Below are 12,001 nucleotides of genomic sequence, written 5' to 3'. Positions count from 1 at the left end.
AATCACACCAGCAACCGGTGGCTTTGCAGAAGCAGACCAAGTAACATCTGTTCTCCAAGGCAGCTCCTCAAGCACAACCAATCACGATCACATAACGAGTTTACAGACAGAGCTACTCCTCATCAGAAAATCTGACCATACATTTGGTCCATGGATTTTACGCACAGGCACACTGTTAAATACATTAAAGCATAAAAACCCAGTGAGTAAAGGTGCTCCAGAGAAAATTATGGCTAGTAGTATGCTTCAGAGGTAGATAATACTGGTGGCAAGCGGACGGTAACTCTAGGATAAGGCGCTGCAGCTGGCAGCTTACACAACAATTTTGTCTGGTCCAGACATAAATTTCAGCCACCACTTAACTTCGTTATCATAAGGTGCTATAAATACAATCTGGTCCCCAGTTGTCTTGAAGCTAGATAACTCTTTTGATAAGAAAAGTATGTCTTAAGAGAAAACTGTGAAGAATGCACGAATGCTGAATTTTGTCCAGACCCTCCTAGCACTGAATTAAGTTTCAGAAATTGGGCTATGTGTGGGTTTTTTCCCCCCCAAATCCCATTGGGAAGGTCAACTGGGGCTTATCTAATTTTGCTTTCCTTTGATGTCATCAGTTTCCTGAGATCAATTGGACATTTTCGCCTAATTTGCTGCTCTACCCGATCTTGAGATACTGGTGAATTCTCTTCTGCTTTCTTCTCCTGGTACATTATTAATAGAGAAAAGTAAAAGCTGCCAAAGCTAAAAGTTTCTACATCTGTTAAAAGGTTTTAGAAAAAGTCTTCTGGGCTGTGGTGTAGAGCAGACATTGTGTGGCATCCATATTGAACATGGATCAGACAGCCAATGGAATGGGAAGTGTAATTCTGTAAGTCATTTTTTTCCCTTCTCTTCTTGTCACCCTAAGCTCCCTGGGAAAGGGAAGAAGATAAAACTTCTCTGTGTGTGTGACTGGAGAAGCTAGTTCTCTTCCCAAACCTCTGAAACCATTCCACAAAAGGACCTGATCAGTACTGACACTTCTCGCTTCGCACACCCTGCTCGCTAGCACGTTTTCAGTTGGGATTATCAATTCATGCAAATCACCGAAAGAGCATTTGAAGAGGCACAGAACAATTCAGAAAAGAGATCTCCTGCCCTTATTTTATATGTCAAACAAATTCCTAATTGATCCCTGCTTCAAAACAAGTCAATTTGTTAGGGTTTAGTACCATCTACTCCTTTAAAAAAGCAAAACTAAAAAAACCCACAGCTTCTCTGCTGAAGCTCCAATGGCACTTGGCAGAACTGAAACTGGCTGGCTGTGAAGCTGTACGGCATACACACACTGCAGGAAAGGAAAAACCATTGAGAAATGTCAGTTATATCCAGGTACTGCAGTCTGGACTGACATTCCATGGGCCATCTATGGCCTGACCTGCTCGGCATGGTCCCGGGGCTGCACATCCATATCCAAGAGGTGCCTGCTCTGGAAGGATGAACGGACGGTTCGGTTCATCAGTGGCTGAAGAGGGCGAAAGTTGTCTACCATTCTCTTTTCTTCTTCACCATCTGAAGTAAAGAGCAGCATCCGAAATGCCTCCAGCTAAGGATGAGAAATGTCCAGTTTTGTGACTTTACTAACTGGATAATTATTGATTTCACTATAAAAAGACAGTATTTCATGCTTGGGGAGGATCAAAGTTCCTATTACATTTGTATTCTGAGAAATTTGAGTACAAACTTCTTTGTCACCTGCTGGTGAAGATTACACCTTTGTCCGTACCAGTGCAGTGCCACCTTTAGGCAAATTAAATCTCAGATGTGACAAGTCTGAGACGGAACCGATTCCCATTCAAATACTGGAACACACACCAGCTTTAAATAAACCTTTCCAACCTTCTAAATTTACACCCTCCCTGGAGTTCTGTTATCTTCTACAAACGTGCACATGCAAGCACCCAGAAAAGAGAGAACCTCAACAAGCAACAATCTACACCGTAGTTGTTCTCACTGGTTTCTACTGGGATTAAAATAAGAGCGTGCAGCAGGTCAGCTTTCAATGCTCACAAGGGCGTTACAATGTTAAGTAAACTGTAAGCTTTTCCATGCCATAAAAGAATGGGAGTGAAGAGCCAAGGGAAAAACAAGGAGAAAAAGTTTCTATTGGAAGGACTGATACACTGCATTCAGTTCTCTCTGCTCTGTTAATGACCTCCAGTTCTTTCTGTCCCGTTCCTTCATGCAAACTGAAACATTAGATCAGTACCCGCTTACTCTTCAGAATTCACGTGTGCTTGGAGCGTGGCTTTCTAGCTGGACTAGCTCCGTGCAACGGTTATATGAAAAATCCCAAACCAAATCAGCGTTTTGTCTCATTTGGACTCGCGCTTCGTTACTAATCAAAGCCTCAAAAAACGGGAACAACACACAGATAACTTCCAGTGCCTCTTAAACCATGAAAAAAATGGTAGATTTTGGGAGATTGTTCATTTTACTTGCTTTGCAACAACCTCCAGTATCTGTAGTGTGCTGCAATGTCCCTCCAAGTACTCCACTTCTCTGAACAGAAAAAAAATCCTGGAAACTTCCAACAAAAGCACAGTTCCACTGAGTCCTCCTCCTGGCTGTTTTCTACTTGTCTCTCCATCTACTTCATACCAAGGAATAACGTCACATTGAAAGATTAAGTAGAGGGCACATGGTGACAAGTTAGGGTTGGTCTCCGAACAACTACTGACCACAAACTTCTCCATCTGAAATAAATTCTGTAGTACAAACACTTGCTGAAGCTTTTGTTTGTCTGTCCTTTTCAAAGGGGAATTAAAAAAAAAAAGGGAATCCAAGGACAGTACAGCCAAATATAGAGTAAACATGCCTACAAAGGAGAAACCCAATGGGGACTCACTATCTCTTGCCATCAGTGGCACATGGAGGACTCTGAGCCACCCACCATCCCTCCCCTACCTTCAGCGTCTGCCCAAGGGAAGAACAGAGGATTAGCCCTGGCAGACTGGCACAAAAGGTCAGAGTTTGGAATTTCACAAAACCTGCCCTTTCTCCTCCCTCCCTACCACAAACAGAGCTGCATCCTGGTAAGGAGAGCAAAATTATGCAGCGTTCCAATCGATAACCTTTAAAGTTTTCAAGGGGCAGCTTCCAACATTTGTCTATCCCAGACCAAGACAGAACTATTGGAGAGCTGGAGAAGCATTTTTGGTTACTGAAAGAGTTCTTAAACCTTTCAATATTAGCTGCTGTTGATGTCAGGATACCTGCCCAAACAAATACTGGGCGTGAAGCAGCCACTGATCTCTCTGTATTCACAGAGAATTACTCATACTGGTAAGCAACTTCATCTGTGCATCTTCCCCCATGGCAGCAGGCAGTCAAACAGGTATGATAGGATTTGGAACGTAAGCATGAGATTTACCTGATTCTCATCTATCTCTATTGGCTTCTTCTTAATGATCCATGTGACTGACTCGGTGAGTGGGGGAGTAGTCAAAGAGCCCGCGTAGGTCCAATAATCAGGGCATGAAGGTATCAAACAGGAGGGATCAAAGACATCGAACTCAATAACGGTGTCCTAAACACCAGAAAAAAAAATTAAATTGTATTTTGAGAAGAAAAAGGACAGAAGACTAAAATATCTTAATGAGATTAAATACTGTACATGTTACACAGGCAAAATTAGGTATTGTGAATATTAAGAAAGATCTAGATAAAATAATAATTGTAAACCCCCTGAACTCGTACAAAATTGGTCATCTGGGTTTGAGGCATAAGAGCAGCTAGTGAGTAGACAAAACTTCAGTATTTCTGTTGTCCCCACAAGCCATTAGGAATTCGGAGCAGAGGAAACAGACTGAGAAAAGGAGCAACTGACTATGTCTTTGTGGGAGCTAGAAGCAACAGGAAAAAGAAGGAATAAGTGGTGGAAGTTCAGGTACTTCTGCCAGACACACTTAATAGACTGCTCTGCTTTTACTTTCCACCATGTGATTTTAGGCAGCAGGGAGAAGGAAGAGGACTAGTTTTATTTAAATCATATCAAATATTCATTTCTCCAGAACATGCACTCCCACAAGTGAGATGCCAGACAGCATGTAGGAGCCTCAGAGTCCATGATTTCCTGCACAAACGTTTTACTCCTGGAGTATTTCCAGGATATACTGGCAATGCAGGAACGGAAGATCCTGTTTTTCCTTACATCGGCTTTATTGCTTCCCCACTGAGAATGAGCAACATTACAGTAAACAATTTCTCAGGAATAGAGGGATGGACAAGAGATTCTAGATGGGAGATTTCACTCTTCGTGTGAGAGAAGAAGGTGCAAGGACATCAGAATGTGACCTTCCTCCTCCTCCTCAGCAGGGTTGGATGCCTAAGCGGTGATAACACAGGCAAGGCAACAAAGGCTTCAAACATTTTAAACCAAGTGCTGATGAGTTACTGGGTGTCAACACCCTCTGGAAATGAGATCCCTTTCAGAGCAGCCCACGTGCAACTTGATTAGCCTGATGCTTGATATTACTCTAAGATCTAGAATTTAGTTTCTTTCAAATTCCTATGCTGTAACATATTATATTCTCATAATAGAAGTATATTCATAGATTTCTGTGAATCTTTTGGCACTGGACCGAGTTGTTCGGCATTGATCTGGCAGAATTTTCACTGCACTGCCATAAATATTTGTTTTATTTGAATAAAAAATAATTCCTTAGTTTGATAAATAGTGGCACAGCGACTTCAAGTGGATGTGCTTACTAGCAAAATTCCTGATGTTCATTTTTGGTGTGTACTTTCAAAAAGGAACTGGCGCCTGGAGGAGCATCAGCTGCTTCTGAGCACTCAGAGAGTCAGCACTCCCTCTCCTGGCAGAAGTCAGCAATCAGCTATGAAGAAAAGAGTCCCATTCCCCTAGCAGAAAATCTAGTGTTTAAAATAAAGCCAACAATAACCTACTCTTCAAAGATCAGACAACAATCAGAAAGCCTTAACTCCACAAGAAATAAACTGCCACTTCACACAGCACAGAAAGTTCCTTTCAGTTAAACAACAAAGGAATACTAAGCTTGGGGCATCTGTTTTCATGGAAGAGGAAGGACAGGCTTCAGTGGAGATAAGGATTAAACATACACATGCCATTCTAAAGGGATACAATCTCAGAAGCATCATTTCCTAAACCAAGAGGTTTGGAAAGCTTAAAATAGACAATTTCTCCTTAAAAATTAGCTTCCACCCTGCTGCCAGTAGAATCAACAATTCACCCGAGGTGTCAATCAGCCCACCTGACATTTAAAGAAGAAAGCATTTATTAGCGTTTTGCTAGTCTCAAGGTATTTTTAAGCTAAATGACTGTGTAGCTACGCTGTGTGATAACGGGTGGGATGCTTAAAAACACTTACCTTGTGCTTAACTGCTGGCAAGGCATCCACCAGCGGCTGCAGCCCCTCATGATGTGCTCCGAGCTGCAGAAGATGGGTAGGAGTTAGAAAATCAATGGGCTGACATTCTGCATATCTACCTTAATTAGTATTCTTTGAAAACAACAATCAACAAAAATCTAGAGGTATTTTGTCCTGAATCAGTTTTAAAAAAATGAAAGTAAAGAGGCATCATTACAGCTTATTACACGAAGTGAAATTACCTTTAAAAACACTCCAATAACAGCCAGTCCGTTACCTTCCATTACAGCTTCTTCAAAAGTTGGGTACACAACGGCATTCCAGTGTACTAAATGCAGCTGAAATACAAATGAATGAGAAAGCAACACACGCAGAGCACAGCAAGGAGCAAAAAGAGCTTAGTATACCTGGAAATGAAGAACTGTTCCTACCCTTAAGAGGAAGAACAGAGCGTGCTAAGGAACATTCTCCTGCACGTAACAAACTGCCTGTGCATTGCTTACAGTCCAACACAAGCATTCCATCAAGGGGTTTTGTGTATTAAACAGGTAGCCAGCACCAGTCCCAAAACTCAGTCTGGCTGTTAAGAAATACCTTGTCAAGCTGATGGGTATCATTATGAACACATTAACAGGAGATAAACGTCTTCTCAAAAACAAGCAATAATCATTTTTCAAATTCTCCATCTTTCACATAAAATTGCATTTATACCTGTCATACTTCCCTCTCTGAGCAACTTAATCTATATCCACCCTTATGTAAATCCATCCTTTTTATTGACTCTTTCTACCTTAGTAGTTACTTAACCACAAAACTTTTGCTACTTTAATAACTGCTTGAGTTGAAAACAGAAAAGAAGGTGATCATAATAAGCACTGTATTAGCACAGAACTCTGCTGTACATTATTCTAACAACTTAAGAAACACACAAAAACTTGTCAATAACTGGAATGAACTTTCTAACATTAGCCAAGGCTCTGGGGTCACGCAGACAAGACAGTTATTCTATGCAAGGTAAGCAGCTACCACATGACAGGTAAGGGCGTGAGAATAAAACAATCTATTTTCTCTTTAAATATATTTTTTTAACGATTATTTAGTAATTTAGTATGAGCTTTGTTTCCCTGCAAGCATTTAGTAATAATAAAGTCATTTTAAAGCAGTAAGGATGGGGAGGTTTGGAGGTCCACCAGAGACAGCAAGCTGTGATGCAGCGCACGCAGCGTACTCCCAAGAACGCAGACCCTGCGCTTCGCATGAACTCTTAGAGCTTACTGCAGCTCAGAGGTAGAGCACAAATCGTTTTAACTGAGCCCTGAGCTTGCACATGTACCTCAGTATTTACTGTGCACTTCATCTGCACCACAGATCTGGGGCCTGGGAGTCCATTAAGACCTGACTGTGCCCTCAGTCTGCTTTCTGTCTCATCCTTTTCCCCTTTACAAGGGGAAAGGGCAAGCAGAGTTGTGCCACGCCATCCAGACAGTGCTGGAATAGCAATGATTTGCTGCCTGCCACTGGCTTGTCCGGCAGCTACCCCTGGGGACATTCAGGGAGAAGAAAACATTACTGAAGCTTTCAGTAACTGGGCCAACGTTCTATGTTAAGACTCTGTTCTTCTCCAGAAAACACAGGGAATAGGAACTTACTAATGAAAGAGTAAATGAGCTGCGGCACCCATCAGGTCCGATCATTAACAGTAAGCTGCAATTCTTCAAACGGGGAGTTTTCTATCATGCAGTCTAGTCACAGACCGCCCAGACCTAGCCTTCAGTCCCCACAAGCACTTGCATTGTTCAGCACTTTATCTCATACCTCTGCCGGGTAAAATTTACTGTCAACTGTGTGTTCTGAACCCCACTCGTTTATAGCTCCCCAGTGGAAGTGGAACTGCTTCAGCCTGTATTGGTTTTCCAAGGGACCGCCAACGATTACTAGAAAACAAAGCAAGATGCACGTTAATAAACACGATTTAGAATTGTGCAGACAAGTAGCACAGCAAGATCCTCCTTGAATTTACCCAGGGGAAAAAAAAGATGTGTTGCTTGGCTACTTTTACAGTTCACTTTGCTGTGACAAAATTGTTTGAGCAATGAAAAAGTCTATGCCCTATTTTCTGCATCCTGTTGGGTTTTACTCACTTCCTCCTAACTGAACCAGAAACATTCTGCAAAGTCTTCTTGCTAGTTACTACATCACAGCATCTGGTAAATGAGAGACCATAATTACTTCCAAAAGCCTAACAACAAATATGTAGCTGTAGAGATGCATTTGCTGATTTTTACTTAACTGTACGTCATGGTTAAATTTTATAGCAAACCACTGTATAAAGTACATAATCCCAACACTACTTTTGAAAAGAAGTTAATCACTTTAATGCTAAGGAGAAAAAAATGAGAGGCATTAAGAGCTTTTCTTGTTGTTTTTTTTTTTTTCTCTCCTAAAAGCCATCCAGCAGTTTTTAAATTCCAACTAGACAGGCCTGCTTGTGACAAAAGCGTGAGCTAAACCAAGCTGTGCAAAGAGCCATTCAATTAATTTCATCCACTGCTGCTGAACTCTTTGCATAAATGCAATACTGACCATCACTGAGAAAAAGATCACGACGGAGAAAGGTACCTTTCGGGGATGGGATGAAGATGTGGCCCACACTGCCAAGTCTTTCAGAATTAAAGTTTCTGCTCTCTAAGACCGTCCATTCCGCATTATGGGATGACACAAACATACAAGTGACTACACTCATTTTAACAATCCCATTCACGTGAATGTTTGCCTCACAAATTAAGTCAGGCAAAGGCACACATACATAGAAAATCAGGTTCCTATAGTGGTCAGTAGAAAGTGACAGGAAACAAACAGGAATTCGGTCTCTCAAACACTTCTGTCATTTCATTTCCACCCAGTCTACCAGTCTTGACAATTTCAAAACAAAACAGAAATTTAAAAGAACTCTGACAACAAATAGGGGTAAGATCCACATCAGCTTGTTACTGCAGCCCTAGTTCTGTTTCAGTCTCGTTTTCCTTGCAGCTGATGGCATTCATGCACACAGACACACCATGTTCTGTACATACCTTCCCCACACCCTCCTCTTCATCCTCCTGCTCTGCTCATAAGCAAACACCCCATGGCAGCACTAACTTCATCTTTTGCCCAAGTCTTGTTTTGCCTCACTGCAGGAGTTGGGCATTTTTGTCTATCCTGGGTGGATGTTTCATTTTGTCTTTTTCATCTTCTGTGTCACTTCAGTTCCTGTTTGGGGTTTTTTTTTGGTTTATTCATAACGTTCCCTCTCTGGATTTCTACGACTGTTAGACAGAAGCTGGCAGAAAGAAAAATCAGAAATAGCAGGAGTAAAGACAGAAAGGTGGAAGAGAGAGGCAGACACTTGAAAACCTCACTATTCATACAGCAACCCCCTGTGATCTGTTGTTTGTTGTTTTGGAACCCTGGTCACTGATCCCTTAATGCCACCCTCCACCAGCCGTCATCAGCCTTCACGGACTTTACTTCATTTGAGGAAGATGATGCCGACTAAGTCAGCCATCCAGAAAAAGGCAGCAAGAACGCTCACGCCTAAAGATTCACCTCAAGTGTTCAGTCTTATAGCTGGAGCAGGTAAGGTATTTCAGAACCGAATAGCCAGCCTATGAAAGGCCAGCATCCCTCTAACTGACAGTCCTGATGATTGCATGCTTGCCTCCACGTCACAAAAACCATCCCCGTGTGTTTAAATGCTGCGTATTTGTGAGCCTCCTGCAAGCAGTTCCCCTCCATTACATCAATTCTTGCAGAAAAAACCCACTTTTTTATCCATCAAACCGCAAAACATCACATTTTTCAGGGACACATCTTCAACAGACAGTAGCGTATGACTGTATAAAGTAAAAGACACTTAAATGAAAAGCAAAACCACTCTAAAGTTGGTAAGTTAAAATCACCGATGAGCTAACAAGCAATGTCTCCACCTTAGTCTCTCCCCTCACACAACAGCAGTTTGTACTGTGGAAACAGAAGGGCACTACTTGGTTTCTTCATAGCACCCAAAGGAACAGGGGCAAGATTATTCCCTAGTGGGAAACTAATATTCTGGGGGAACAGCTATAAACAATAACATCAAAAAAACCCTCTGAACATCACACAAGCCCCTGAAAGCTCCATGCATTCCACCACTCTCATTTTTGCTGCATTGTTTTATCAGCCTCTTTCCAAACATCAGCCATAAAAACTGGTATCACAGGGACAAAGTGTTTGTTTATTAGCATGCTGAAGGCTTCCTTCCCAAGAGCATTACTAAACCCCTTACGAAGTTCCAGCATCTATCACAGTAAGCAGTCACCTTAAACATAAATGACTCCAATCAAACAGGTTCAAACTTGCTCAGGGTCCCGCAATTTTTCTCTCCAGGACAAGCTGAGTAATCAACATGAATCATGTGCTTCACAATACCCCTGACCAACTGCTACCAGTTCATCTACCTTTATGAAATATCTCCTTTATGCATACCAGGAACATCCTTTGGTAAAGTTAACTTTTAAAAGGAACAACAGACAGAAAATCTGGAATTTGGTAGCCGTACCTTGATTTTAAGTCACCTAACTCTAGTGAGCATTTAAAAAAAAGATTTAGCTGCTCAGGTCAGAGTGCTCATTCACATGAAAATGCTGGAATGCCAAATTTGATTTTGCGTGCCTGGACTCCTGCTTACACTAAAACAACAGGAACATATGCACCAGCTCCTAGGGTAGCAGTTCAGTATTATTTAATTCTCCAAAAGCTTATCGAGATAAGTATGTATGCTTTCCAGCTGAAAGTAATTTTGCTGCTGATTATTTCAAATGCATTAAATAGAGAGAGAAGTGGCAGATCAATAAAGCGTAAGGATGGAATCTCATTTAGAATTAAGTCGATGCACATACATATGACTGAAGATCGACTCACGCAGACGAAGCTGTGATATTACAAGACCTAGTCAAAGGGCAGGGTGTTAAGGCTTGTGCAATAAATTTCAACCTGCAACAGAGGATTTGTGCACAACGTCCAGGGTAATAAATACACAGTAAGAGCGAGGCCTATACAGAACTTCTGCACTGCAATTCCCACCACTGTAAAGCCAAAAGTTTTTTTTACTGTGCATCCTTTTTCATCATTTGGCCTGAGATATTACATCATGCAAGTATTTCTCCTCTCTAAGCACTAATAAGACATTGAATAGATTTTTCTGAAGTTTACTTACTTGATCTATCAGTAGAATCATCAAACTCAACCAGGAACGAATACCCATTGTTCCAGATGTGAAGACACGTCGTTGGGTCGTAGCTTATTTTCAGAGGCTTCAGAAAGGGGTCATAAACACTGTCTCTCCACTGGATATTGATAGGAGATTGCCGAGTGCCTCCAGGAATCGTAAGTGGACTCTGCCAAAGGGGATGCACTGGAAGATTATGAAAAGAGTCAGGCTCTAGTGCATGATACAGAACTTCCAATCACATACGTCAGAACTTTTTGGCAAGGAAAGGTGCTTTGGCATACTGGCTCCAAAGGCTAATTCAAGTCAGCTGATGCACAGGAAAGTATAAAAAAACCTCACCCACCACAAAAAAAACCAAAACACCAACATTCCAGTTGCATGACTCAAAGCCACACAGGGAAGTGCAGTAATTTGACTTTGCAAAATGTTTTTCAAAGAAATTCTGTCCTCTTATTTGCCAGGGGATGGTTTTCCTTTTACTGCCAATTGATTGTAAGGTGGCTTCTGGTTCTACAGCTTTGCCAGAGTCTCAGCACACCGCTCCAGCTTTCCACACACACCACTACCATCGCCAGACTGCACCAGGCAGAGGGTCATTTCCACTACAGCGCAAAAACATTCTCCTGAAGGTGCTGGTCTTTGGCCTACGTGTGCTTAGGGGTTACACCACTGCTAAATACCAACACTGACCAAGACCACCTGACGCATTCAGGACTCACAGCTGATCCCCACACCCGTAACATCCTAAACTACCAATTCTAGGGGCAGCTTGGGCATCTCAAACTGGCACCAGCCGGGTAGACGCGTGAACGCACTTTCCATAGGATTTTATTCTGCTTAAAACCAGAACCAAGATCTGTGTGGATGGGCAGCACCTGCTCACCTGCTGGCCCCCCAACATCAACAACCCACAGACAAAGGGGTTTTCTGCCCTGCCCAAACACAAACTGAGAGGCTCTGAAGCCCTGCATAACCGGCCTCTTCATTAGATGGTCTTGCACAAGGGGAAGGGAAAAATAAATTGTGTTTTTTAACAAATCACTGACATGAAGGGTGGCTAAACCACCTTCCCCCTCGGCTTCCTCAGCAAGGGGCAAACTTGATCGCCCTGCGCGGTCAGCACACACAGGTAAAGGCAGAGTCGGGTGAACAAAATACTCCAAAAGTGCCACAGCTGTTATTGTTAGTGCCATTTCCTGATGTTTCAGCACAGGAACTGTCACAGACAAAGCCCGGCTGAACTTGGCGTCCCTGCCTCTCCCACGCAAACTTCTGAGCCCCCCCAGCACAGGGAGGGCTGGGGGCGCACGGGCGGGGAGGAGGCAGCGGGGCTGCCTCGGGGCAGGGAGAGCGCGAGGGG

General features: G+C 42.6%; 1 protein-coding gene across 1 annotated transcript; it reads right to left on the bottom strand.

Annotated features, from left to right (window-relative positions):
* Positions 1-1,254: 1,254 nt before the first annotated feature.
* Positions 1,255-10,851, bottom strand: CA5B (carbonic anhydrase VB, mitochondrial; the record flags this gene model as incomplete). Its single annotated transcript, XM_010158167.1, has 6 exons — positions 1,255-1,585; positions 3,413-3,568; positions 5,391-5,453; positions 5,633-5,728; positions 7,206-7,324; positions 10,627-10,851. Coding segments are annotated over 6 exons (839 nt in total), but the record flags the coding sequence as incomplete, so codon positions are not given.
* Positions 10,852-12,001: the final 1,150 nt, after the last annotated feature.

The sequence above is a fragment of the Eurypyga helias genome, unplaced genomic scaffold (assembly GCF_000690775.1).
Source record: "Eurypyga helias isolate BGI_N326 unplaced genomic scaffold, ASM69077v1 scaffold44488, whole genome shotgun sequence".
NCBI classification, from domain to species: Eukaryota; Metazoa; Chordata; class Aves; order Eurypygiformes; family Eurypygidae; genus Eurypyga; species Eurypyga helias.
This window is presented reverse-complemented; position numbering and strand designations above follow the sequence as displayed.